The following is a 23,388-nucleotide window of genomic DNA, read 5'->3' on the forward strand; positions in this document are numbered from 1 at the left end:
GTCATACCCAAAAGAACTAAATCCTGCCCCTCAAGGAAACACAAACCTGTCTGATGGACATCCTCTATCAGCTAGCTTTACAACAAAAGGAAGAAACTGCTGTCCAGTGGTAAAAAGGAACAAATTCCAAATTGGAAAAACTCCCTCCTTAGCCTCAACAAGCAAGTTAGATCTCTAGTGAAATCCTCCAAAGCAAATTATGAATTGAAGCTAACCTCTGAAGCAAAGGGTAACGACAAAACCTTCTTCAGTTACATCAGGAACTTCCATGGCAAAGCCCAGGTTTGTTCCAAATTAGTACTTAACGGTAACACACTCATCCTGTTGACTTTGCCAACCTGCTAGCAGTCAGGTGCAGCGCACACCTCACCCCCCCCGTCTCCCCCAAAGGCCCATTCAGCATCCCTGATATTTGTCCCACACCTCACATCTCTGTAGATCAAATATTAAAGGCCCTGTCCAAGGCAAAGAACACAGCTTCCATTGGACCTGATAGTATCCCAGGCTGTATTCTGCACCATTTCCAGCAAGAGCTAGCTTCACCATTGAGCACCCTGTTCAACCAAAGCCTAAGTACAGGCTTCATTCCAGCAAAGTGGAGATCTGCCATTGTCATCTCCTTACACAAAGGTGGTGCCACTACTGACCCTGGAAACTATCGCCCCATTATCTTGACAATTCTGATCTGTAAAGCCATGGAGCATGTTATTGTGGATATCATAAACAAGGACATAGGCAGTCTCCAAGCACTTGACCCCATCCAGTTCAGATTCGTCAGGAGCAGATGATGTCTGTTGAACCTGGTTGTCTTCTTTGAGACTGTCACCAAGGTCCTAGATGAGGGAAAGTCAGTAGATACAGCTTATTTTGACTTGGCCAAAGCCTTTGACACAATCCCACACTCGGTCATCAACGAAAAGCTAACACAACTTGGCGTAAATCCCCATCTCATCAGGTGGATGGCCAACTGGCTCACCAATAGGACCCACAAGGTCAAAATAGGCACCTCCACCTCTGACAGACCTGTCACTAGTGGTGTTCTACAGGGATCTGTCCTGGGACCTCTACTGTTTGGTATCTACTTCTCAGAGGTCCTGGCAAAGACAAAAGGCCTGTGGCTGACTAAGTTTGCAGACAACTGTAAGTTGGGTGCTGTCATTGACTCCCCCGATGATGATAACCTACTGCAAGAGGGTCTCACAGCAACAAATGACTGATACCAAAATTATGGCATTGTTAAACGTAAAAAAATGCATTATCATACCATTTGGCAAAAACACGGCCCCTACTGATTACCACATCAATGGCAATCCCCTAAGCATACAACTTGTGGTGAGACCTGGGTGCACAGGTTGACAATTTCACATTCGACCAACATGCAGTGGCAGTGGTCAGAAAAAAACTTTTACTTGGTTCATCTCATAAGTAAAGGGATTTTGCATCCAGAAGAAAAGGAGGTTATTACCTCTCTGTACTCCTCCCTCATTAGGCAAATAATTGAGTATAACGCCCTGTTTGATATGTACCTCTCCAAACACCTGCACCAACTGGAAAGGCCACAGAAATACCTCACAAAGAGAATCCATGGCCTCCAAGTCCTGTACTATGTGGACAGGGTCAAATCATTATCACTCTACTTGGTATCATACAGATTGCTCAGAGGTAATCTGTGTCTAGCCTACAAGGCAATCTCAGACCCTGCTCTACTAAAGACGCTCCATATCCATAAGTCTAACTCCTCACGCATTACCCATTCAAAAGGCCTAAATCTAATATGTGATATCAGCAAAACCTGCTGGAGAGACAAGTTTGACTCCCAGAGGCTGCCCCATCTCTGGAGTAGACTTCCCATACACATCAAACAGCTGACCCTCTTCAAGAGCAACCTTGATGATTGGATGGGAAATCATGAATTTGCCCCAGGGATTCCACCTGTGTCCCTCATTTACAGGGGTGACAGGTGCTGACTGAGGGTTCTTTTTGGCGGATAAACTCTTGGCTAGGCTTGTAAGGGTCCCAGGGCCGTTAGCCTAGGAACTTCCTATGATCCTGTGATAAAACAGTGATTCTGTAATGATCGTAGTACTCTTGTGCAAGTGTACTTAATGTAAATATAAATGTTCAAATAGGATCACTATTGTAGTAAGGCTTCCTCCTCTACATACTTTCTTGTTTACAGTTAATAATCCTGATGTTGACTTTTTTTGGAAGTCTACCACGTCTTAGCTTTGCGTCATCTTCTCATTTACAATATTTTCCTCCTGCCACTAGGGTGGGGCATAATTTCAGTCTGCCTTTCAGGCATGATATGCACACTTTTTAGTAGCTACCTCAGTCACTTGGAAAGGAACTGATGATAATGGTGCAGCTGAATCTTTCCTTTACACTGATCATCCTGCTGATGCCTTTGACAATGGGTGAGGCTCTGTCATTGTAAAAGACAGCTGAAATCTGTGGAAATCGGGCTAGTTGGTTATATGTTTTCCAGCAGTGTAATTCCCATGTATCCTTTATGCTGCTGCTGCTGCTGCAGAAGTTGTTACTTGAGCAAAAGTGGTTTTCAGGAGGGGAAATCACCATTTGAGGAATGGTAACTAGAAGGATGCAGTCTTCCTGATTCCTAACTTCCCAAACTTACATGCCTAAGAAAGTTTTAAAATGTCTGCTTTTTTGGTGAGATAACAGTTGTCAGCAATTTTTCATCCTTTTTAGAGTCCCACGCCCATACATAGTTGTGTGACCATGGAGTTAAAGTAGATACATGAGTAAGGAGTGTGGAGAGGTAGAACTTACCCCTTGCAAAAACTGATGTTTAAATTTATCTCCCCTGCAGCTTTGGGGGATGCATTTTTCAAGGAGCTTGACTTATCCATTTTGCCATCAGTTTGTATACTGACTGCTCATAAGGGATCCTTACAGTGAGTATAAATGCACGGTTGTGTTATCTGTAACAGGACTTTCCTTGGTGGGTCAGGTATACTCTGCTTCCATCTCCATGCTTCTTACTCTACAGATGAGTTGCCTTTCACCAGCTGTTGCTGTTGCTATTGGAGATCCTTGTAAATGTGATAAATATCCATTCTTGTATTACTTGCTTAACAGTCTTGCATCAAATGTATGTTATTTCTTGTTTTGCAGGAAGGTGCTCTATAGTGGAAGGGGTGAAGTGACAGAGATGAGTTCACCTACACCATGGTCTGGGTCATTTTGTACACACTTTTGTCCTTGATCACAGGAGTTTGCTTTAAAAAAAATGCCAAGTTGTGACTGGTGAAGTAGTAATAATGCAAACCAGGACCCATCAAATAGAATCCTCTTGCAAATCAGCTGATACTCTAAGAATGTATTTGTCGTTTGGGCACTATGGTTATATTTAACAAGAAAAGAGAATACCAGAACACACTAGATGCATTTAATTTATCAGCTGATATGACTATCTTGTTTCCTAGTCTATCCATTTTGTACATACTGGGTGAACTGCAGATCTTGACAGTAGGAACACTCCTTAGTCAGTTTTAAGCTGAATTTTTTTTTGCTCATACACTAAGGCATTTTCTGTTACTTCCACAGTTTGAATCTTGATCCTGATATTCATTAAAAAAAAGTTCTAGGTTTTTGATGCCTAATGTGCTGAAGTCTTCCAAGCTTTTATGTAGCTGTGAAAGCTGGGAAAGAAGCATAATAGGATGGGCTTCCATGAATGCCACCATTTCAGCATGGCTAGAATTGGCCATCTGTATCCTTGATGACCTAAATAAGTTTCCTCCAAATATTGTCTGCGATTTCTGTATTAAATTCTACATTAATGAACACTTGTAAGGCACAAATGTACAGGTAAATTCAATAGAATACTCTTTGTAGAATTGCAAAATTAATAACATATAGTACAGAAAAAGAATAAGAGTGATGTGCAGAGCTGTAGTAACTACAGAGGGATTAAATTGATCAGTCACAGCATGAAGTTATGGGAAAGAGTAGTGGAAGCTAGGTTAAGAAGGGACGTGATGATTAGTGATCAGCAGTATGGTTTCATGCCGGGAAAGAGCACTACAAATGCTATGTTTGCTCTGAGTGTTGATGGAGAAATACAGAGAAGGTCAGAAGGAGTTGCATTGTGTTTTTGTAGACTTAGAGAAAGCATATGACAGGGTGCCTAGAGAGGAGTTGTGGTATTGTATGATGAAGTTGGGAGTGTCAGAGAAGTATGTAAGAGTGGTACAGGATATGTACGAGGGTAGTGTGACAGCGGTGAGGTCTGCGGTGGGAGTGACGGATGCGTTTAAGGTGCAGGTGGGAATGACGGATGCGTTTAAGGTGGAGGTGGGATTACATCAAGGATCAGCTCTGAGCCCTTTCTTACTTGCAATGGTGATGGACAGGTTGACAGGCGAGATCAGACAGGAGTCCCCGTGGACTATAATGTTTGCAGATGACGTGATCTGTAGTGACAGTAGGGAACAGGTTGAGGAGACCCTGGAGAGATGGAGATAGGCTCTAGAGAGAAGAGGAATGAAGATCAGCAGGACTAAGACAGAATATATGTGTGTGAATGAGAGGGAGGATAGAGGAATGGTGAGGATGAAGGGAGTAGAGGTGGTGAAGGTGGATGAGTTTAAATACTTGGGATCAATAGTTCAGAGTAATGGCGAGTGTGGAAGAGAGGTGAAGAAGAGAGTACAGGCAGGATGGAGTGGGTGGAGAAGAGTGTCAGGAGTGATTTGTGACAGACGACTACCAATAAGAGTGAAAAGGGAAGCTCTACAAGAGGGTAGTGAGACCAGATATGTTATATGGGTTGGAGACAGTGGCATTGACAAAAAGGCAGGAGTTAGAGCTGGATGTGGCAGAGTTAAAGATGTTAAGATTTGCACTGGGTGTGACGAGGGTGGACAGGATTAGGAATAAGTATATTAGAGGGTCAGCCCAGGTTGGAAGGTTTGGGGACAAAGCCAGAGAGAAAATGTTATTTTGGTTTGGACATGTGCTGAGGAGGGATGCTGAGTATATTGGGAAAAAGATGCTAAGGATAAAGCTACCAGGTAACAGGAAAAGAGGAAGGCCTAAGATAAGGTTTTTGGATGTGGTGAGAGAGGACATGCAGGTGGTTGGTGTGGCAGAGCAAGATGCAGAGGACAGGAAGAAATGGAAACCGATGATCCGCTGTGACGACCCCTAAAGGGAACAGCCGAAAGAAGATGATGACAGAAAAGGAAACTGCTAATACCTGATTAAATAAAGTAGTGGAGCTACTTTTTATACTAAAAAAGATGGTCTAACTGAGCATAGTTTCATTTTAAAGGCTGATGGCAGTAAAAGTTATTCCTTAATTACATTAGTAAACCGAAACTGAAAAAATTGTGGATGTAAATTTAGTGAACAGTGAAGTGAATATCCGGCCATGGGGCATAGTAAATGTGTTTGCAGAAAAAATATGCAAACTTCACAATAAAGACATAAACATGTCAGAGTGCAGTAGAGAGGTATTTCTTTTATAACTGTAGGCAAAACTGCTCCCACATGTAAAATTGGAAAAGCTCATGGTCATTGAGATCAGATACTTGGTTGTTTTCTACATATAATCAAGGAAAACTTGACCAAACCCCTGTCGGTAGTTGCTACTGTGTGGACAGGTTCCTGACTTGTAGTAGCAACCTGTAGTGGTTCTGATTCAAATGAATGGGTCATATTAAACAGTTTTAGACCTATCTGCTTGTAAATATAGCACTATTCAAAATGACATGGGAAACTCACTTCTATTAGGCATGGAAGAGTAGGAGGTTGTGTAAGAAGAGATCTTTCTTTTTGAACCTTCTGTAATTTTTTGAAGAGGTCGATGAAAGGTTGAATATCTTGCCTTTGCTAAAATAATTAAGAATCATTTCACAAGAGAAGAAATGCTAGATTATTATAAAATGCCAGTCCGTGTATAATTCAGTGGACACAACTCAGACTTTGCAAGTCAGAGGTTATTAGTGGTGGTCCCCTGGGGTTCATTATTGGGGCCTCTTCTTTTTGGATTATTCTCATATGAATGTCAGAAATGAGGTATGTGTGTGTGTGTCTTTCGGCTTTTCCCGGTTAGGGGTCGCCACAGCGGAACTCCGGTCCGCTAATGATTGGCAGTTGATTTTTTTATGTGCCGAGTTGCCGGCCCTGACGCACAACCTTCAACGAAGGTATGCCCATTCACACATGTCTCCACACAGAAGACGCTCTAGCTGAGAATCGAACGGGACAACGTCCTGCTGTGAAGCGACAACGCTACAGCAGCAGCACCACCGTGGGGAATGTCAGAAATTAGGTGTAAATAACGAAATATGCTGATTAGTGCAGCTGCAGCCTGAGTTGAGTAACTATTTCAATAAAAATACTGAAGTTCTCTGAGTTGGTCGACGGAAAATACATTTGCATCCAGATAGTCTGGTTTCACTTGACAAATTTGTGCATCTTTTCTGTTTACGCATTACTCCCTGAAAAGGAAGCTTTGGTGCAGTGCATGTTTGGAGAAAAAGTTAAGTACCGCAGTAGTAGTAACAGCAACATTATTGCAGCAAAATTCTGTTAAAGAAAAATGAAATTTAACTATGTGACCTGCCATCAGGAAATTGTAAATGTTAGAAGTAGCTGTCTTTCTAAAGGTAATTACAGAGGATGCCAGCACCTATTCATTAACCTCACCTTTGCAAGCACAGCGCAGGAAATCATGCTGTTTGTAATCCATTCTCTTCACATGGATGTAAAGTTTAATTTAAAATGCTAAGAGTTTAGTGATCTGCATTATTTTTACAGTCTTTTAACTTTAGGACTAATGGAAAATCTGTCCATCCTATTCGGTAAATGGTAATTATATACTAAAACTAAAAATAAGTGATAGGCAGTTATTATTTGGTCTGACTAAAAATGACAATCACCAGTACCAAATATCTAACAAACATCCTAAGATCAAGAGGAAAAGTTTTTTCTCTTAAATTGAACAGGAGTTAGTATAGTGAAGTAAATATTTGAATGTGAAATTCTGAAGCCTGTTCAAGTCAAACTGTTGGTAAGAAGTGCTGAGAATTAAAACAATTTTTTGAATTTAAAGTATACACAGGTACAGATCATTACATACTTTGAGATGTTTTAAGACTAAAAACATAAATAATTTCTGCTTGCATGTTGTTAATGTATTTGAATAAAAGGTAACAACATTGGGTCAAAAAGTACTGAAGTGTACAGTAAAAAAACTAGTATTAGATCCTGCTTCATATTGCATAATTCAAGACATTAAATCTCTTAACATTTAGGGTGAGTTGGATTTTGAAAATCTAGCAATGCTAAAACAAATTTGCTATGTCCAGGTAAAAGAATGTTGCTTTACATATTGGAGATCAGTTGCACAATCCTACAAGCATCTTGAAATATACTATTCAGATCAACAGCAGTGATCTTCGTCACAACCATGCTTATTTATTTACATGCTTGGAAAGTTTGCCAGAAAGCTGTCATGTAGAACTTAACCTAAAGCAGTGTTGGTGATGTATGCTCCAGGGAAAGTAGCAAGAGCTCTTAAGGAGTAGAACTGAGCAAAAACTAAAGCGAATCATTAAAGAAGCAGACACATTATGTATACATAAACAATGACACTGCAGGCTAAACTCTCACGCACAAGTGCACGTCAGTCAGGTTGACAAAACCACACACATAACACCTGCCTCACAAAGTACACAAGAAACACATAGACTAATGTATGCAGAGGTACTTAAAAGCAATCTTTCTAAACAACACAGATTGCCTAGGCCACTCATTGTCAAAGCTACGTCTCAGCAAGCCAAAAGGCACTCACAAAAAAACACCTAACACCAGACATACTGTCACTGTCAGTAGAACCCCAAACACTAAGCCCCTAAGTCAAGCAGTCACACTTCCCAGGACTACTCCATTATAAGATATACTGATGCCCCTATAACCAAGCTGAACAAGGAGACGATAATTGCTAGTTACTTATCTGGAGCCAGAATCTGCCAAATTACAGTCTCACACTCAAGTCATTATCCCACAGATATCAGTACGATTCCATCCATGAAGGTATAAATGACCTGAGATATACATCCCTGAACTGTATGAAGAGAGACATTATGGAGCTTTCAGACTGTGTCTCAGGCTGGTATGAGCTTAGCACTGAGCAGCATATTACCAACGATGCTACAGTATGAGCAAAAATGATTGATTTCTGCAACTGGCTGTCTTTCTGGTGACCTTTTAAGGGAATCCAGTATTTATCACTTTGGTAGGGCATGGTTAGCAGACCATGTTGCTTTGCTAAGTATGGTCTGCACTTCTCCCCTCTATGTTTTCATATGCTGACTAAAACTCTGTCCACCCCCATAATGCCTTTTTTAGGCATTGCCAAATTGAAAACCTACCAACATAGCTAAAATCAACTCAGCTGAACCTCAAAGTGTTACTGCTCAGTGCTAGGAACCTAAACAAAAAACTACACTCCCTCCATGCCTTTCTCACAGTCTAGAATATAGACATCTGTGCACTTAACAAGATGTGGTTTGAAGCTACCTCCAGTGCAAGGATTCAGTGCCATCCACACTTTTAGACCAGTAGCTGCACAGACAAGGGCTAAAGGAGGCGTGTCAGTATACCTCAGTAACATACATACCTCTAGGGTGGTCAAACAGGATGACATGCTGGAGTTCCTTCATGTGCAGATCACCATAGGCAGAATCCCCTACCATGTCCTAGCCAGTTATAGGTCACCGTTCATGTTCTAAGAAGGTCACAGTGTGTACTTGGACCTACTGGAGACATGTACCATCCAACCTAACACCCTACTCTTGAGAGACTTTAATTACCCCTCTGTAGACTGGGAAACCTACATGGCCTGAAATCTACAGGCACAGAGATTCCTGGACTTTTAAATACAAACATCTTTGATCAAAATAGTGAATATACCCACTAGAGGCACCAACATACTGGACCTCATGCTTACAAATCTGGGGGAGAATAGTGTAACCCCCCTCGTCTCATTCTCCTTAATAAGGTCCAACCATAAAGCTGTCTGTTTCAAAATCAACTCCATAATCCCATTAAAACCAGAAACTGACACTATTCCATTGCAAAATTAAGTGATGGATTGTCAAAATTCACTGCCCTCCAAACCCAGAGAACACAGCAGCCTATGCTGAATTGCTCTCAGAGACTCTCTACAACCATGTCAGTGGCTGTATGGAGGCTGCTGTACCTACTAGAAGTAAGCCTAGACTAGCATTAGAAAGAAACCACCGTGGTGGCATCCCAAATTAAACAGGATGTACACCAAATGGAAAAAAATGCAAAAATCAGGAAGGGTAATTCCTATAAAGATAGAAGCTCCCTCATCAAAGCAAATAGGCAACTATGAGGTCTGTTTAAGTCGAGCAAAGCCAACTTTGCAGTTAAGATAGCCTTCCACTTGAAAGATAACCATAAGGCCTTCTACAGCTATGTCAGAAACCTCACTGGCAGCACACAGCAATTTGCTGAACTGGTTAATGATACCACATTCACTGAGCCTGGTAGGATAGTGAATCTGTTAACAGACAAATTCAGTTCCAGCTTTACCCCTCTCTCACCCCCAACCGTCCTCTTAAAAATAACCTCAAATATAACCTGTCCAACTATAACTAGGGAGTATGTATTGGCTCTACTTACTAAAGCCAATAATATGGCTTCAATGAGCCCTGATAACATCCCAGGGTGCTTTCTGAATAGCCTAAAATACAACTTATCAGGACCCCTGTAGTCATTATTTAATTATAGCCTTAAAACAAGCTTTGTGTCACATGAATGGGGAGTGCAACGGTCATCCCCCTACATAAGGGAGGACCTACATCAGATCCTGGAAACTGCAGACCCATTAGTCTGACTAGTCTTGTTTGCAAAGCCATGGAAAGAATTATCATGGAAATTATCAACAAAGACATAGGAGACCTCCAGACACTGGAACCATCCCAGTTTGACTTTGTGAAACGAAGGTCATGCTTACTGGATGTGGTGATCATCTTTGAAAAGGTCACTAAGGCAATGGATGAGGGAAAAATAGTACATATTGCTGGATCTGGCTAAAGCATTTGGTAGAATACCAACATGGGCATTGTCAACAAACTTATGGAACTAAGTATAAACCCCTTTCTAACATGTTGAGTAGCTAGTTGGCTCACTGAAAGGACCCAGGAAGTTAGAATCGGTGAGGCCACCTCCACAAAGATGCAGGTCACCAGTAGAGTCCCCAGGGCTGTGCGCAAGGCCCACTTCTCTTTGGTATCTACTTCTTGGATGTCAAAGGCCTTTGGTTGACCAAGTTCAGAGATGATTGCAAACTAAGAGCAGTCATTGAATCCCACTAAGATTAGAACACTCTTAGGAAGGTCTAATAAAGGCAAATGCTTATTGCCAAAGCCATGGCTTAAAACTCAATACCAAGCAATGCATTATAGAATCTTTTTGAAAGTCTACCACACTGGGTAACTATGTCGTCAAAAAAAAAATCCTTAAAAGATGATTCATTAGTGTGGAATCTGGGAACTCATGTAGTTAGTAACCGACTTCGACCAGCATTGTCCAAGGTAGTAAGAAAATCCTTCTGTGTAGCTCGGCTTATAAGCAAGGGCATGGCTTCTGTGTCCAGAGAGGTCATCATACCATTATCTGTGCCCTCATCAGACCAATCATAAAGTGTAATGCCCCTTCAGGATGTACATGACCAGACACATGCAACAACTGGAACTAAAGGTTCCTTACAAAAAGTATACAGAGAGTAGACACAATGTCCTACACTGATTGTCTCAAAGCCCTGTCTTTTTATTTGGTATCATACAGACTTCTGAGAGGTGATCTTTGCCTAGCATACAAGGCATCCCTGGAACCTGTTTTGATGAACCTTTTGCACATCTGCAAAAGAAACAGCATCAGAACTGCAAGATTAAAAGGGTCTATATTATATCATCGAACGCTTAAAAAAGCGAACGCTGATTGATCGACCTAATTTAAGCGAAAGCTTACAATCTCGAACTGTCAGTTCAGCGATTTTTTTCCCAGGGAAAAAAATCGCTGATCCAAAACACATACACTCAACACAAGCACACCAAACAAACAGAAATCCACACACATACACCTAAAATCTGATACCTAACCCTACACTAAACTATGCCCACACCATTAACTACCCACTTACCTTAACCCAAACCCTAACCCTAAGGTCCGTCACTATCGCACACTCACCTCACTTGCTGCCTAACCCTAACTCACTTAAATCCGCCCTAACCCTCATGTCCACTCAATCGCACACACACCTAACCCGAGCCCTAACCCTAACTCACCTAAATCACCCTAACACTCACATCCACACAATCGCACACTTACCTGAATCCGACCGGTAACTTTCCACCATAACACTGAAAATACCGAAGCAACAGAAACGGACAACCGAATTCTTTCCCTAGGAAAAAATTTGAGTTTCTGCTGCTTCGATATTTTGCAGTTTCGCGAAAATAAGTTCGATCAATCAGCGTTCACTTTTTTAAGCGTTTGAGGATATAATATAGACCCGATTAAAAGACCTAAATTTTTTGCATCGTAAATAGGACATGTTGGAGTGACTGATGTTTCTCAGAGAGTTCCCATTCTCTGGAACAGGCTCCCCATCCATGTGAATCAAAATTCCTCCCTATCCCTATTTAACTGCAACTTGGAGCAATGGATGGGTAATCAGAAATTCACCCCTGGTCTGGCCCTATGTCTCTGATGGAAAGAGGCAGTCAGTAAATCACCACCTATATACATCAAATTTGTGGGTCACATTTGGGTTGCATGGCTAGGCTTTTAAGGACCCTAGTGGTTGTTAGCTTATTATGCAGCTATGAATTCCATAGCTTGTATTTCATAAAGAAGCAGAGGAAACCTAATGGTAGGATTATGTGGTTATTGTTAAGAAGAGATTGAGAGCTGTTAAAGACAAGACTGATAAATGTTATTAATCTGGAATATCTGATTGAAGTGATTCACGGAGAGCAGTACCCCATTGCGTATATTTGAGGAAGCAGTGCCAACATTGCCAGATTTGGGTAGATAATGCTGGATGAAAGATTCAGACTGTGTACATTTAATGCACCTGCAGGAAGGTACAGATTCCTTAGTCTTCAGTATTTCATCAGCACCAAAGTTATTGCAAAAAAAAAGAACTATTGAACCAGTAATTGAAGGATTAGAAGGTAACTGGGCACCTAGTTGATGGTCTGTTAGTGTAGTTTTGGACCCAGAATAAATGCAACAAGAGGACCAAAGCAGTTGCCCAGTAGAATAAGACAACATAATTATAACCTGAATAACAGGAGATGTAAAATAATACTGACGAGGCTGAAATTTGTGGGTTGTAGTCTAACATCAGAGAGACTGAAGCCTGTTAACAGAAAAAGTCAGTGCAGTTTTGCATATGCCAATCCTGAAGACAAGCAAGCCCTTACAAAGGTTTTCGGGAATGCTACAGTATGTTGCAAATCTTGTGCTTAGTTGTGATAACTATGCCTCTAAGAAAGCTGTTCAGGATGAATGTGGGAGCCAAGGTTTGTACAGGAAGAGTTTTGAAATGCTGAATACACTAGTAACAGAGGAACCAACATTAAAATAATATTATGGAAATAAATGCACGTCAGAATGGTATACAGGCTGTGATCCTAAAAGAGTAGATACAAGAACAGTGTCTGAATTCACCTTTGGAGAGGGAAAAGTCTCTTTGGGACTCCCTCGAAAGAAATCCTTAAAGACTGAAGGGAAAGAAAATCTATTGAGCCTGTAAAATATCTTTTTATCCCTAATGCTGAGGCATTCAAGTAATTATACTACAAACACTGGCACTTTGCAAGATACAGAATATGTCAGGCCACTATAGGAGACAGCTCAAGAAAAGGTAGCAAACATGGGAATATAAGAGGGGGCTGGCACAAGCAGTAGTGGCCAGTTTTAGTACCTCACAATTCTGACTGCACACCCTACCTCATACTTTCATGGCCTTTTGAGGTGGAGAGTTTTTTTTTTTTGTTGTTCTTGGTGACCTCAGGCAAGTGAATGAGAGAAGGAGTGAGCTTAAATTGTACATGACACATTTCCCACAATTTCTTCCTTTTCTGCAGATATCACCTCAGCTTTGAAAAAAATCATCTGGTCAAGCCCATTGTCTTGAAACGTTTGGAATACAGGCCGTAAAGATAGTCTTAGTGCCAAAGAAAGGAAGAATGTCTCTGTTTTAAGGGTCTTTCTGGTTTCCCAACAAGTTTTTGGAGATGCATTCTAGGCTTCTTTGTGCCAGACAGTTTTGTATCTTTGGAAAGTTCAGAATGCTCATTCTGCAATCCTTTCCACCTGCTGTTAAAGGATGCTCTTTTGATTACCCTGAATGTGAAGGATTCGTATCTCATTGTCAATATTTACAAAGATCACAGACAGTACTTCCTATTCAGTGCTCAGAGCTGCCAGTATCAGTCCATATCTTTACCCTTTGGCATTTCCATTGTCTGCCCATACCCGATTGATTTCCTGATTCAGTCTTGCTTTGTTGAAGATTAGATGAAAGTCCCCCATTGCCTAGTTATTGTCAGATCAGCAGCCTCAGTTTCCAGTATATAAGCTTAAGACGGTCTGACCTCAGGACTGTCCGAGGGCCAGCTGTGAACAATGAAATCTCTATTGTGGCTCTTTAAAAAGACAAGATTCTGTTCATGCATCATCTCTTTCCAATGCTTCATATCAGGCAAATTTAAAGGAGAGAGAATTCTTGAAGGCCCTAAGTTAAATTCCTGACCAAAAGATTAATATTTCTGCATCTGAGTCCTATATGTAAAAAAAAAAACAAACTACAGCAGTTATCTTATTTTTTATACATCTAATTGAGAGTGCACTCACACAGCTGTACTTAGTCTGCTTACTAAATCCATCCATCCTCCCATTTTGCACATGGGGTTGGGGATGTTACTTCTGCAGTGACAATCATCTCGAGCTAAGGTTTACACCACCAGGTGGCTAGCTCTGCCACTGTAATTCATTTGTACTCACTTGCACACATACTCTTACCTACTGCCAGTTTAGTGTGTCCAGTCCACCTGCTGCATGTCTTTAGAATGTGGGAGGAAACCGGAATACCCAGAGGAAACCCACATGACCGCAGGGAGGGCATGCAGACTCTGCACAGAAGGAACCCCAGCCAGGAATTGAAATGGAGAACCTCTTGCTGTGAGGTGACAATGCTAACTGCTGCACCACCACTTAAAAAATGTCCCTGTTTAATACTTGGAAAAGATTGGAAGCCATTGTCTTTCCTGTGCATTTTCACTCAACATTTTGGGATGTCTTGTTTCCACAAATTATAATTCTAGACCAACAGGCGATGTTAATGAAATTTGTGAGTTGTGGGCCAGCTAGTGCATACATGTTTGACCTTGTTTTACTTCAGCAAGTAATATATAGATACAGTATTTTACCATAGAATTAGACTATACAACGTATTGTTATAGCAAGAGATAATGAAATACTCATTTTGTTGGCTATATGCTTCCCCTTTGTAAAGTCCAAAACCGAACCAGTGCCAATGTTTTGAATGGGATTGTGGTTGACTCTGTAGTGCAAAGCATGGGGAACCTAACCGATTTTCTGGTGGGCGGAATTTTGACTGTGGCAAGTGTGGCATCCTGTATGAATATTCATAGTGTCTTTGTATGTTTTGTTTTCCCGCATGTGAAGCAGTTCTGGTTTGTGTGATGGCCTTTATTAGCAGCTGGTACCTGAATTATGACATCATCATTTATCTCACTGCACTTTTGGAAGTTGAGATAAAACACAGAAATTGTAAACCGTAACCATAATGAGTTTTCAGCTGGCATTCGTCCTGCACATCACTCTGAGGCACACATACACATGTGTTAGTGATGTCATATTTTTGCTCATGGGTTCTACCTGTGTTTGACAACTCATCCAATAATGTCATTTACCTAATTTCTTTTGAGGAAAGAATTTTCTGTCAATAATTAAACAAATATTTGTAAAAGCTGGAGAGATCCTGTGAAGTCAAGTGACAGAAAGTGACAATAGAATGTACCACTGGTAGGTAGATTGTGGTTACTTACTTTCATTAAAGGGTGACTTGAAAATGAGAATGAGAGCAACACAAGTTTGCAGGACTGGATCCAGCTCAAGGCAACCTAGGCAGCTGCCTAGGGTATGGTGCTGGCTGGGGGGGCATAAACATTCCAAAAAAAATGAATCTATCTCATCCACATCTCCCAACCCAATTTCTTGTCAGCTGTTCTGCTTCCAAGAAGTCGGTCTTTCATTGGCTCAGTTGAGCCTATGAGAGAGAGAGAAACTTTGAGCTATTAACATGGTATTTAGAAGACCTATGAAGATTTTGGGTTCTCTGAATATTACAGGAATTACTGTTGCAAGGTGAGCTATTTGAAGCACTTGAATTACTACCATTTGAATTAAGTTATTTTGCTAAGCAGGCACCTACTGTTTTGAAGCAGTTGAATTATTGTGTTTGCTGCTGCCATTGTGTTAAACTAGGTTTTGAAGCATTATCTTCCACCGTCATGCTAAGCAATCAGCATTTTGACATAGTTGAATAGTTGCCGTTGTGTTAAGCAAGGTTTTTTAATACTGTCACTCCTGCTGTTGTGAGGTTTTAAACACTTATTGCTGTTATGTTATTACTGTGAATGAGTCATCTGAAGCATTGCACTGATTTTGTGTGTGTAGCATTGCCATTACTGTGGAAAGGCAGCTGTTTGATTGCTAATGCTGTGTCAAGTTGAGGGGTGTGTGTTACTGGGTTTACAGTCAGCCAGCAATGTCAGACAATAGAGTTTCAGAAAATGTTATGTCCAGCCCTTTTTTAACCCACCTTTCAGGGACAACCAGGAGCATTGTCTGGTTAAGTGACTTGTTCTGAGTTGCATAGTGGGCAAATTGAGGAAGAACGAGTCATACCCTGTACCCTTGACTACAGGAAGCAGCTCATTAAGAGGTTGGAGCCATAATCCTGTGCACCATCTGCCAGACCTTTACTGACTTCTTCATTTTTGGATAAGTTACTGAGGATTACAGTCATTAGAGTTTCATAGTCCTTGCTGTTTAGAAAATGCATGTTGATGCAAAACCTGTTGTTCTGTTACCTTTATCGGTGAGTTAGAGAAGTACACCTCTTACCTATCTGTAATTTTGCAGAACGCCTCTGATTTTGTCCTGTATTCATGCCCTGCCTCTCTCTAACTTTTTTTTTTCTTGTAAATCATTGAGGATTACAGTATTAGAATTTCATAGTTTTTATTGTCCAGAAAATGCATTGCAACACTTGCTATTCTGTTAAGTTATCAAGTAAAGTAGAATTGTCTGCCAATTAAAGCTATGAGCTATTAATGAACAACTTCCTGTAATCAAAAGTAAAGGGTTTGAATAATTTCACTTCCATTTGCCTGCTGTGCGACTTTGAGCAAGTCACTTGACAGTGCTCCTAGGTTGCCTCTGGAAAGAACCACCACTGTCCAGTGGGTTTGCATGGTTAGCAAACATGTAGAATAATTAAAAACGTCCCTTTTTGAGCCTTTGTACCCATTACTTTCGTCTTTGTCCAGAATTATTGAACAAATTAGTGGAGTGGTATGTTTGTCTTTTCCTTGTAAAACTTGTGGGTTTCTGGTAAATTGCTGTGGATTGCAGTGTCTAAATAACAACAGGCATGTGATTTTCACACTTTGCATCCTTCAGAATGATTTTGTTAATGCACTACTTTTTATTTTAGCAGCAAACTTAGATACCTGGTAGTTAGCCCAGAGGACTAAAGCTCTGACTTGTTAATGGGCTGCTTCATGTTACAATACATAGTTTGAATCTTTCCACCTTTAACTGGGTGACTGTAAGCAAGTCACTTAACCAGAGATGGTAAATGGGAATCTGGATTAGGCTCTTTAATGGTCTCCTGGACTGCATGCCTAGAAACTACCTATGAATGTATAACTTTTTACGCATATAAGATAAATATGTAAAATCTGTTCCTCCTTTGCCTCTGGTTTTTCAGATAAGCTGAGAAGTCAGAAGGGAGTTGTAGTAGGTTGCTCTGTAGATTTTTAACTGCAGTGAGCCAAGATGCATTTCTGAACCGGTATTTAAGAATTTATTCATTCACTAAATTTCAAGCAAATATTTGAGATGTACAGTCATGACAGGTGGTTGCAACTGGTGTGTGTGTGTGTGTGTGTGTTTGTGTGTGTGTGTGTGTGTGTGTGTGTGCGCGCGCACATGCATACTTGGATCCTGCATCCAACAGTAGTTATGGTCCAAAGGAAGGAAGGCATTGATTGAAGTAAATATGAGCATTATCACGTGAGCCATGTTCTTTCGGTACAAACTTGTTTTGTTGACTGTTGACAGCGTGTTTGTTTTTTGGCTATAAATAAACTTGACAGCATGAAGTCTGCATATTTAATGTTATTTTAACTATGAATACATTTTTACTTTAGCTTGTTTTTTTTTTTTTTTGCTAACATGCTGATGTGTGAAATGCATCTTGTTGGACTACAACAGATTTTCTAGTTCTGAGTCAGCTGAGTAAGGCTGTGAGGTGTTAATGACTGGTTTTTCACAGTGCAGGGTTTGATTCCCACAGCCTTCTTTTGTCTTCTGTGTGATTCTGACCAGGTCACTTCAGACTGTGATCATAAAATTCTCCCAAAAAGGGACACTTGCATGTTGTGGTCTGTCCCAGGATGTTAGCAAGTGACTACATTTGTCTTTTGAATTCCTGAACTCTTCACAAAGCCACTAATTACTGCTTCACTACATGCTATTTGACTAGGATTCAGCACGCCTCTTGCAGTTTATTGGGTTGTGAGATGCATTCTCGGTAGATGTGAGTTTTAAGGGAAGATACGTTTTCTGTTTGCAATAGGAACGTCATCGCTGTGAGAGTGTTTTATTTTGTTTTGCATTTGGCTGGCAGTATTGTTTGCTGTAAAATTTGAAGTAAAAGTTTTTAAGTAAATCCAAGTCTCTGATCATTGTAAAAGAGAAGAAAATAGTTTATTCACTGGCATGTATGAACAGTGTTTTATGGTAACTGGGAAAAGACAGCCAAGTAATGGGATATTGATATGTCTGTGGGAGTGGGGTTTGAAGGCTCATTCATTATCTTACTTAGGGCCCCATTTGACAATGATCCGGCTGTACAAGCTCTGTAGTAGTAGTAGAACTAATATAATATGCCTGTGCATTCTGGGTCATTCTGGCATGATTTGCAGTACTGTTAGCAACATTCAGTAGACTCCATGTATTGCAAAGATCATGTTTTTGTATTAAATGGTATAAATGGTCCTGATATACTGTCTTTTTCAACTGCATATCAAAACTTAACGTCTAGTACAAGTACTTGTCAGCTGAGCAATTGTAATTATTTTCTTTTCTTTTTTGTCACAGCTTACAGCAAAACTTCTAACATCTCACTCAGAAAAAGGAGAAGCATATGCTGTGAAGGGCCTACTGTGTTACTCTCAGAAGAAATATGATGAAGCAGAAGAAAGGTAAGGGTTATCCATGTTACTCTGTCTCATCATTTGAAACAAGACTCTGGAGAAAACTAATTCAGTTTATCTATTTTGTGTCTACAGTTTTCAGAATGCTTTGCAAAGGAAGCCTGATACAGCAGATTACTATTTTTATCTTGGACTAATTTACTGGTTTATGGGTGAAGAGACCAGAAGAGACAAGTCAAAAGCCCTAACACATTTTCTGAAGGTAAGTATGAGTACTGTTTCAGTTCTGTTCTTGTCTGAAATCTTTTCTACACCACTTTCCCTGCTGTTGCACAGCATTAAAGTAGTTGCCAGATGCTGTCTTGTTACATAGTGCAGTGGCACATAATGTGAAGTCATTTAAAGCAAATGAGAATGTTGTAGTTTCACGTAGTCAGTTATATTTTGGTTTCTTAATATGTGCAATTCTTAGGCAAAATGTTTTAATATTTGAAAGATATCCTGGAATATTGTATGTGATATTGTTAATCCTCATTCATTCCTTACGTATGGGTATCTGTTCCGACCTCAGAACCGAGCCGGCCATCTTCCAAGCTTGCATCAGCCACAAACTCTTGAGCTAAAACTCTTACCCAGAATTTCCCTCTCCTTGTTACCTCAGATTTCGTTTGCCGCATCGCCATTTGGTCGTGTAAACCTACTTCTCTTGAGCTAAGTACAGATATTTGTTGTCAGACTAGTCTAAAATAACTTTTACTGTCAGAAAAGTTTCTAATTTGTTCTCTTACCTTATTGCATTTAGCGACTGTATTTCCTTCTCTTTACTCTGCACTTTTTACCGCGAGGTATTTTCTCCCTTACCATTGTTGGTAAACCCTTCTTTTCTTTATTGTCTTCGGGTATTCTTTCATACCGCTGGTACCCTTTCTTTTTTTCTCCTTTTCTATCATGGCAGATAAAAAAGGTAGTTTAGGATTTAAAAGGTGTCCAGATTGTGGACACAAATTACCTACATCAGATGCACACACTCTGTGCGTCTATTGCTTGGGTGTGCCTCACTTATCTGTTGACCCACCATATGGTATTTGTAAGAACCTTTCCAACAGAACTTTGATTGAGAGGAAAAATAAATTGTTACTGAAGGGGCTTCTTAAATCTCCCTTTTCAGAAGATATTTCTGGGTCTGAGGCTTCAACCCCTCCTAGAGCCCATCAGAAAAAAATTGGATGATCTTACAAAGGCCAAGTCTGTACCTTCGTCCCCGGCTGGGGACTCCCGCCAACCAAGACCCAAGAAGGCTAAGCTTTCTGACTCTGTCGGCCCCAGCGCTTTCTGTGCCTAGACCTTCGGCACCAAGGCCTTCGGCGCCATCTGTGATTTCGGCTCCTTCTACTGTAGCCTTTACCGTATCGGTACTCAGTTCAGACTACTACTATTACTACTACATCAGCACCGACTATTCAGTCGGCACAGACTTTAACCACATCAGCTCCGACATCTTACCCGGAACAGACACCTCAGTTATTGACACCAACTTTTTCAGTTCCAACTTTGGTACCGGCAAACACTTCAGCACCGATCTTTTTGTCAGTGCAGACCGTGACCTCGGTACCGATGATTTCCTCGGTGCAGACACCCATAGTCCAGTCTCTCTTGGCACCCGTTGTTCACAGTGTGGATTGGTGAGGTGGGCACCGAGCTTGTCTCTTCTGTGGATAGACCTGTTTCTCCCTCAGCTGTGGTCCGTGAGGTCCACTAGAAGCCTTTCTGAACACAACATGTTGCGTCTTGTGGATCAAGTGCTTCTGGCCAGAGGTATTCCACCCCCCATGACCTATCCTTCCTTGGGAGGTGATCACCCATCGCCAAAGACCCCTTATTATTCTCCTCCTTCATTGCCTTTGAAGCCCTTTGATATAGCACAGTCTTCCCCCTCTACAGTTCCCTTTATGGACCTCAGTAAGGAACCGCAGTTGCCTTTGTGGCAGGAGAGTTTTGCTATGACCCAGGATGATATTTGTGACACGCGTAATTTGGTGTTTCACAGCCATCTGGGGACTCAAGGTCAGCAGGCTGAGCCACTTAAGGGAGGGAGTGACCTCTGTCCTGGACGCTCACCCCTCTTCAGGTGGACCAGCCTTCCAACTGATGGAGAAGGCTCTGGCGTCTGCTGGTGATACTGTTCTGTCTCTCTCCCCGCCCTCCTCTGGACCGCTATGGTCACAAGTTGCACCTAGCGGACACTGGGTGCAAGGGCCTCAGGATGTATTCCCACAGAAACCCCCCTTTCAGTTATCTTCCCCAGCTTCCCCCTCTGAGGAAGTTCACTGGAAAAGTTCGTGCAAGAGGAAGCGCATGGACTCCACAGAGGAGTCCCTCACTGAAGACACAGATTTTGATGATGGGGAAGGGTGCCCTCAGTCACCCTCTGAGGTATCCTTTGGTGATATCCTCGAAATCCTTAAACAGAGAGGTGACTGGCAGCCATCTAATCTGACCTCTGGGGAGCCTGTGTTCCTGCAGGCTTTTTGCGCCCAGCCCCCTACCTCCTGGGTTACTCCGCCTGCAGATCAACTGGTCCAGCTCATCTTGCAGCGTGCATGGAAGGCTCCTGACACCATCAAGGCTATTCCCCGGAGGCCAGAAGGCCAGATAAAATTTTGTCCCCTCCTGCTACGGATCCCTATTGATCCAAAGGTCTTCCTGTGGATGCTCTGGTGTTGGCGGCCACAACCAAAAAGGGTCTGGCGGAAGAAGAAAGCCAGACTCTCCATCCGCCCAACAAAGAGTCCCGGGCTCTGGACAGGATAGGGAAGCGCACTTTTGCATCAGCAACCTTTGCTATCAGGTCCCTGAATTATATGGCACACTTTACCAGGCTTCAAAGGGATCCAATTTCTGAGCTCTCTGAAACCTTGGCTGGTGCTGTGTCTGATGAGGTCTGTGACAAAGTGGCCTCTCAGCTGGCCACCTTTGAGTCAATGTCTAACTCCTCCATGCGACTGATATCTCACGCATCAGAAGGAGCAGCTAGAGGGCGGGTTCAGGTATGGTCTTGAGACGACAAGCCTGGATGTGCTTGTGCAATTTCACAGAACCCTTTAAGGCTTCCTTTCTTAACGCTCCCATTGTAGCCTCTTCGTTGTTAAAACCCCAAGTTAAAAGCACACTGGCCAGATGTGAACAGGACGGTAAGACCCCTTTCTGCCGTAGGTGTCTGTTATTATTCCCCTTAATGTGCTTTCTCCCGAAACCAAAAGAGTGGGAAGATATGGTTCAAGAAGTCTCAGGGTCCTTTCCGTGGCACACTGGCCGAGTTCTCCCCTAGAGGCAGAGGGGGAAACTCACAGGGAAGACTCCCCTTTTGGGGCAGAGGGGGTCCACGTAACCAGGGTTTCAGGGACTCTTTTCCTGGCCAATCCTTCCAGCGCTTTTGAAGAGCGGCCCAACTCCTTTCCTGTGGAGGTGGTTGGGGGTCGTTTTTCCTTGTACCCTTCTGCCTGGCTAACCATCACCACCAATTCTTGGGTACAAAGGATTATAACCAGAGGTTATCATATCCCCTTCGATCTTTCTCCTGTCTCTTCAGAAGGACCTACCCGACGTTCCACCCAGTCAAAGGGAAGAAGCAGCATTAGAGACAGCAAAGCTGCTAAGAAAAAGAGTCATCCAAATAGTCCCTCCAGACCAGAAAGGATCTAGATTCTACTCAAGACTATTTTTGGTGCCAGAGAAAACAGGGGACTGGAGACCAATTTTGGATCTCAGTGTGTTGAACAAATTTGTAAGAGTGCAAACATTCCGGATGGTCACAATAGTCTATCCTCCCGCTTTTGGAAAAAGACGATTGGATGTGCTCTATAGATCTTCAAGATGCATACTACCACATAAAAGTGGACAGGCCATCAAGAAGATTCCTGCGCTCCCATGCGGGAGCCAGTCACTACCAGTTCAGAGTGCTGCCTTTCGGACTCCCTACAGCCCCCGGAGTGTTCACAAAGTGCATGGCAGTTGTCACAGCCCACTTGCGACTACAAGGATGAAAGATGTTTCCATACCTAGACGACTGGCTCATTTCCGCCCCCACCAGACATCTATTGGAAGAGGCCCTGGCATACTCTCTCTTCACTGCAGAAAAGCTAGGCAGAACCATAAACTGGCGAAAATCCAATCTCACCCCATCTCAGTCCGTAGAATTCATAGGAGTCATCTTGGATACAAAGAATTGCAGAGCATCCATTCCAGAGCACAGAGTACTAAGGATAAAACTACAACTGGTCCCAATCCTTTCAAGGGAGAAATCCACAGCTTACTCTGTCCTTCAGCTGTTGGGTTCCATGGCAGCCTCTATCATCATTGTTCCCCTAGCTAGGTTTCACATGAGGCTTCTACAATGGCTACTGCTCACTCAATGGTATCCCTTTCAGTATCCTCTTTCAGCCAAGATTCGAGTAACTCACAGGTGCAAACAGGATTTAAATTGGTGGATGTCCCACGACCCATCACAGTGGTCTCGCCTATTCTCCCCCCAGCAGCCCAAGGCCACAGTGACCATGGATGCTTCTCTGATGGGGTGGGGGGTTATGTCAGGGACAGACCGTCCAAGGCACTAACTGGAGGCCCAACTGCATATAAATGTTCTAGAGCTGAGGGCTGTGCTTCTGGTGCTGCAAGCATTCCATCCCCTGCTGCCGTCCTGGACTATTGCGATACAATCAGACAACATAGCGGTGGTCTGGTACATCAACAAACAAGGTGGAACCAAATCTTACCCCCTTTGTCGAGAGGCCATGAGGATATGGCAATGGGCGATGGCTACCAACCGCTTTCTCCTAGCAAAACA

General features: G+C 42.1%; 1 protein-coding gene across 1 annotated transcript in view; it reads left to right on the forward strand.

The window, feature by feature from the left end:
- TTC37 (tetratricopeptide repeat domain 37) overlaps positions 1-23,388 on the forward strand; it is a 2,356,248-nt gene that overhangs the window by 773,219 nt on the left and 1,559,641 nt on the right. The window contains exons 13-14 of the mRNA XM_044064132.1: positions 18,490-18,593; positions 18,681-18,807. Of these exons, the coding sequence (XP_043920067.1) occupies positions 18,490-18,593; positions 18,681-18,807 (231 nt within the window). The remainder of the gene's footprint in view (positions 1-18,489; positions 18,594-18,680; positions 18,808-23,388) is intronic.

Source organism: Protopterus annectens, chromosome 2.part2 (assembly GCF_019279795.1).
Source record: "Protopterus annectens isolate FY-2018-M chromosome 2.part2, PAN1.0, whole genome shotgun sequence".
In the NCBI taxonomy this organism is placed as follows: Eukaryota; Metazoa; Chordata; order Ceratodontiformes; family Protopteridae; genus Protopterus; species Protopterus annectens.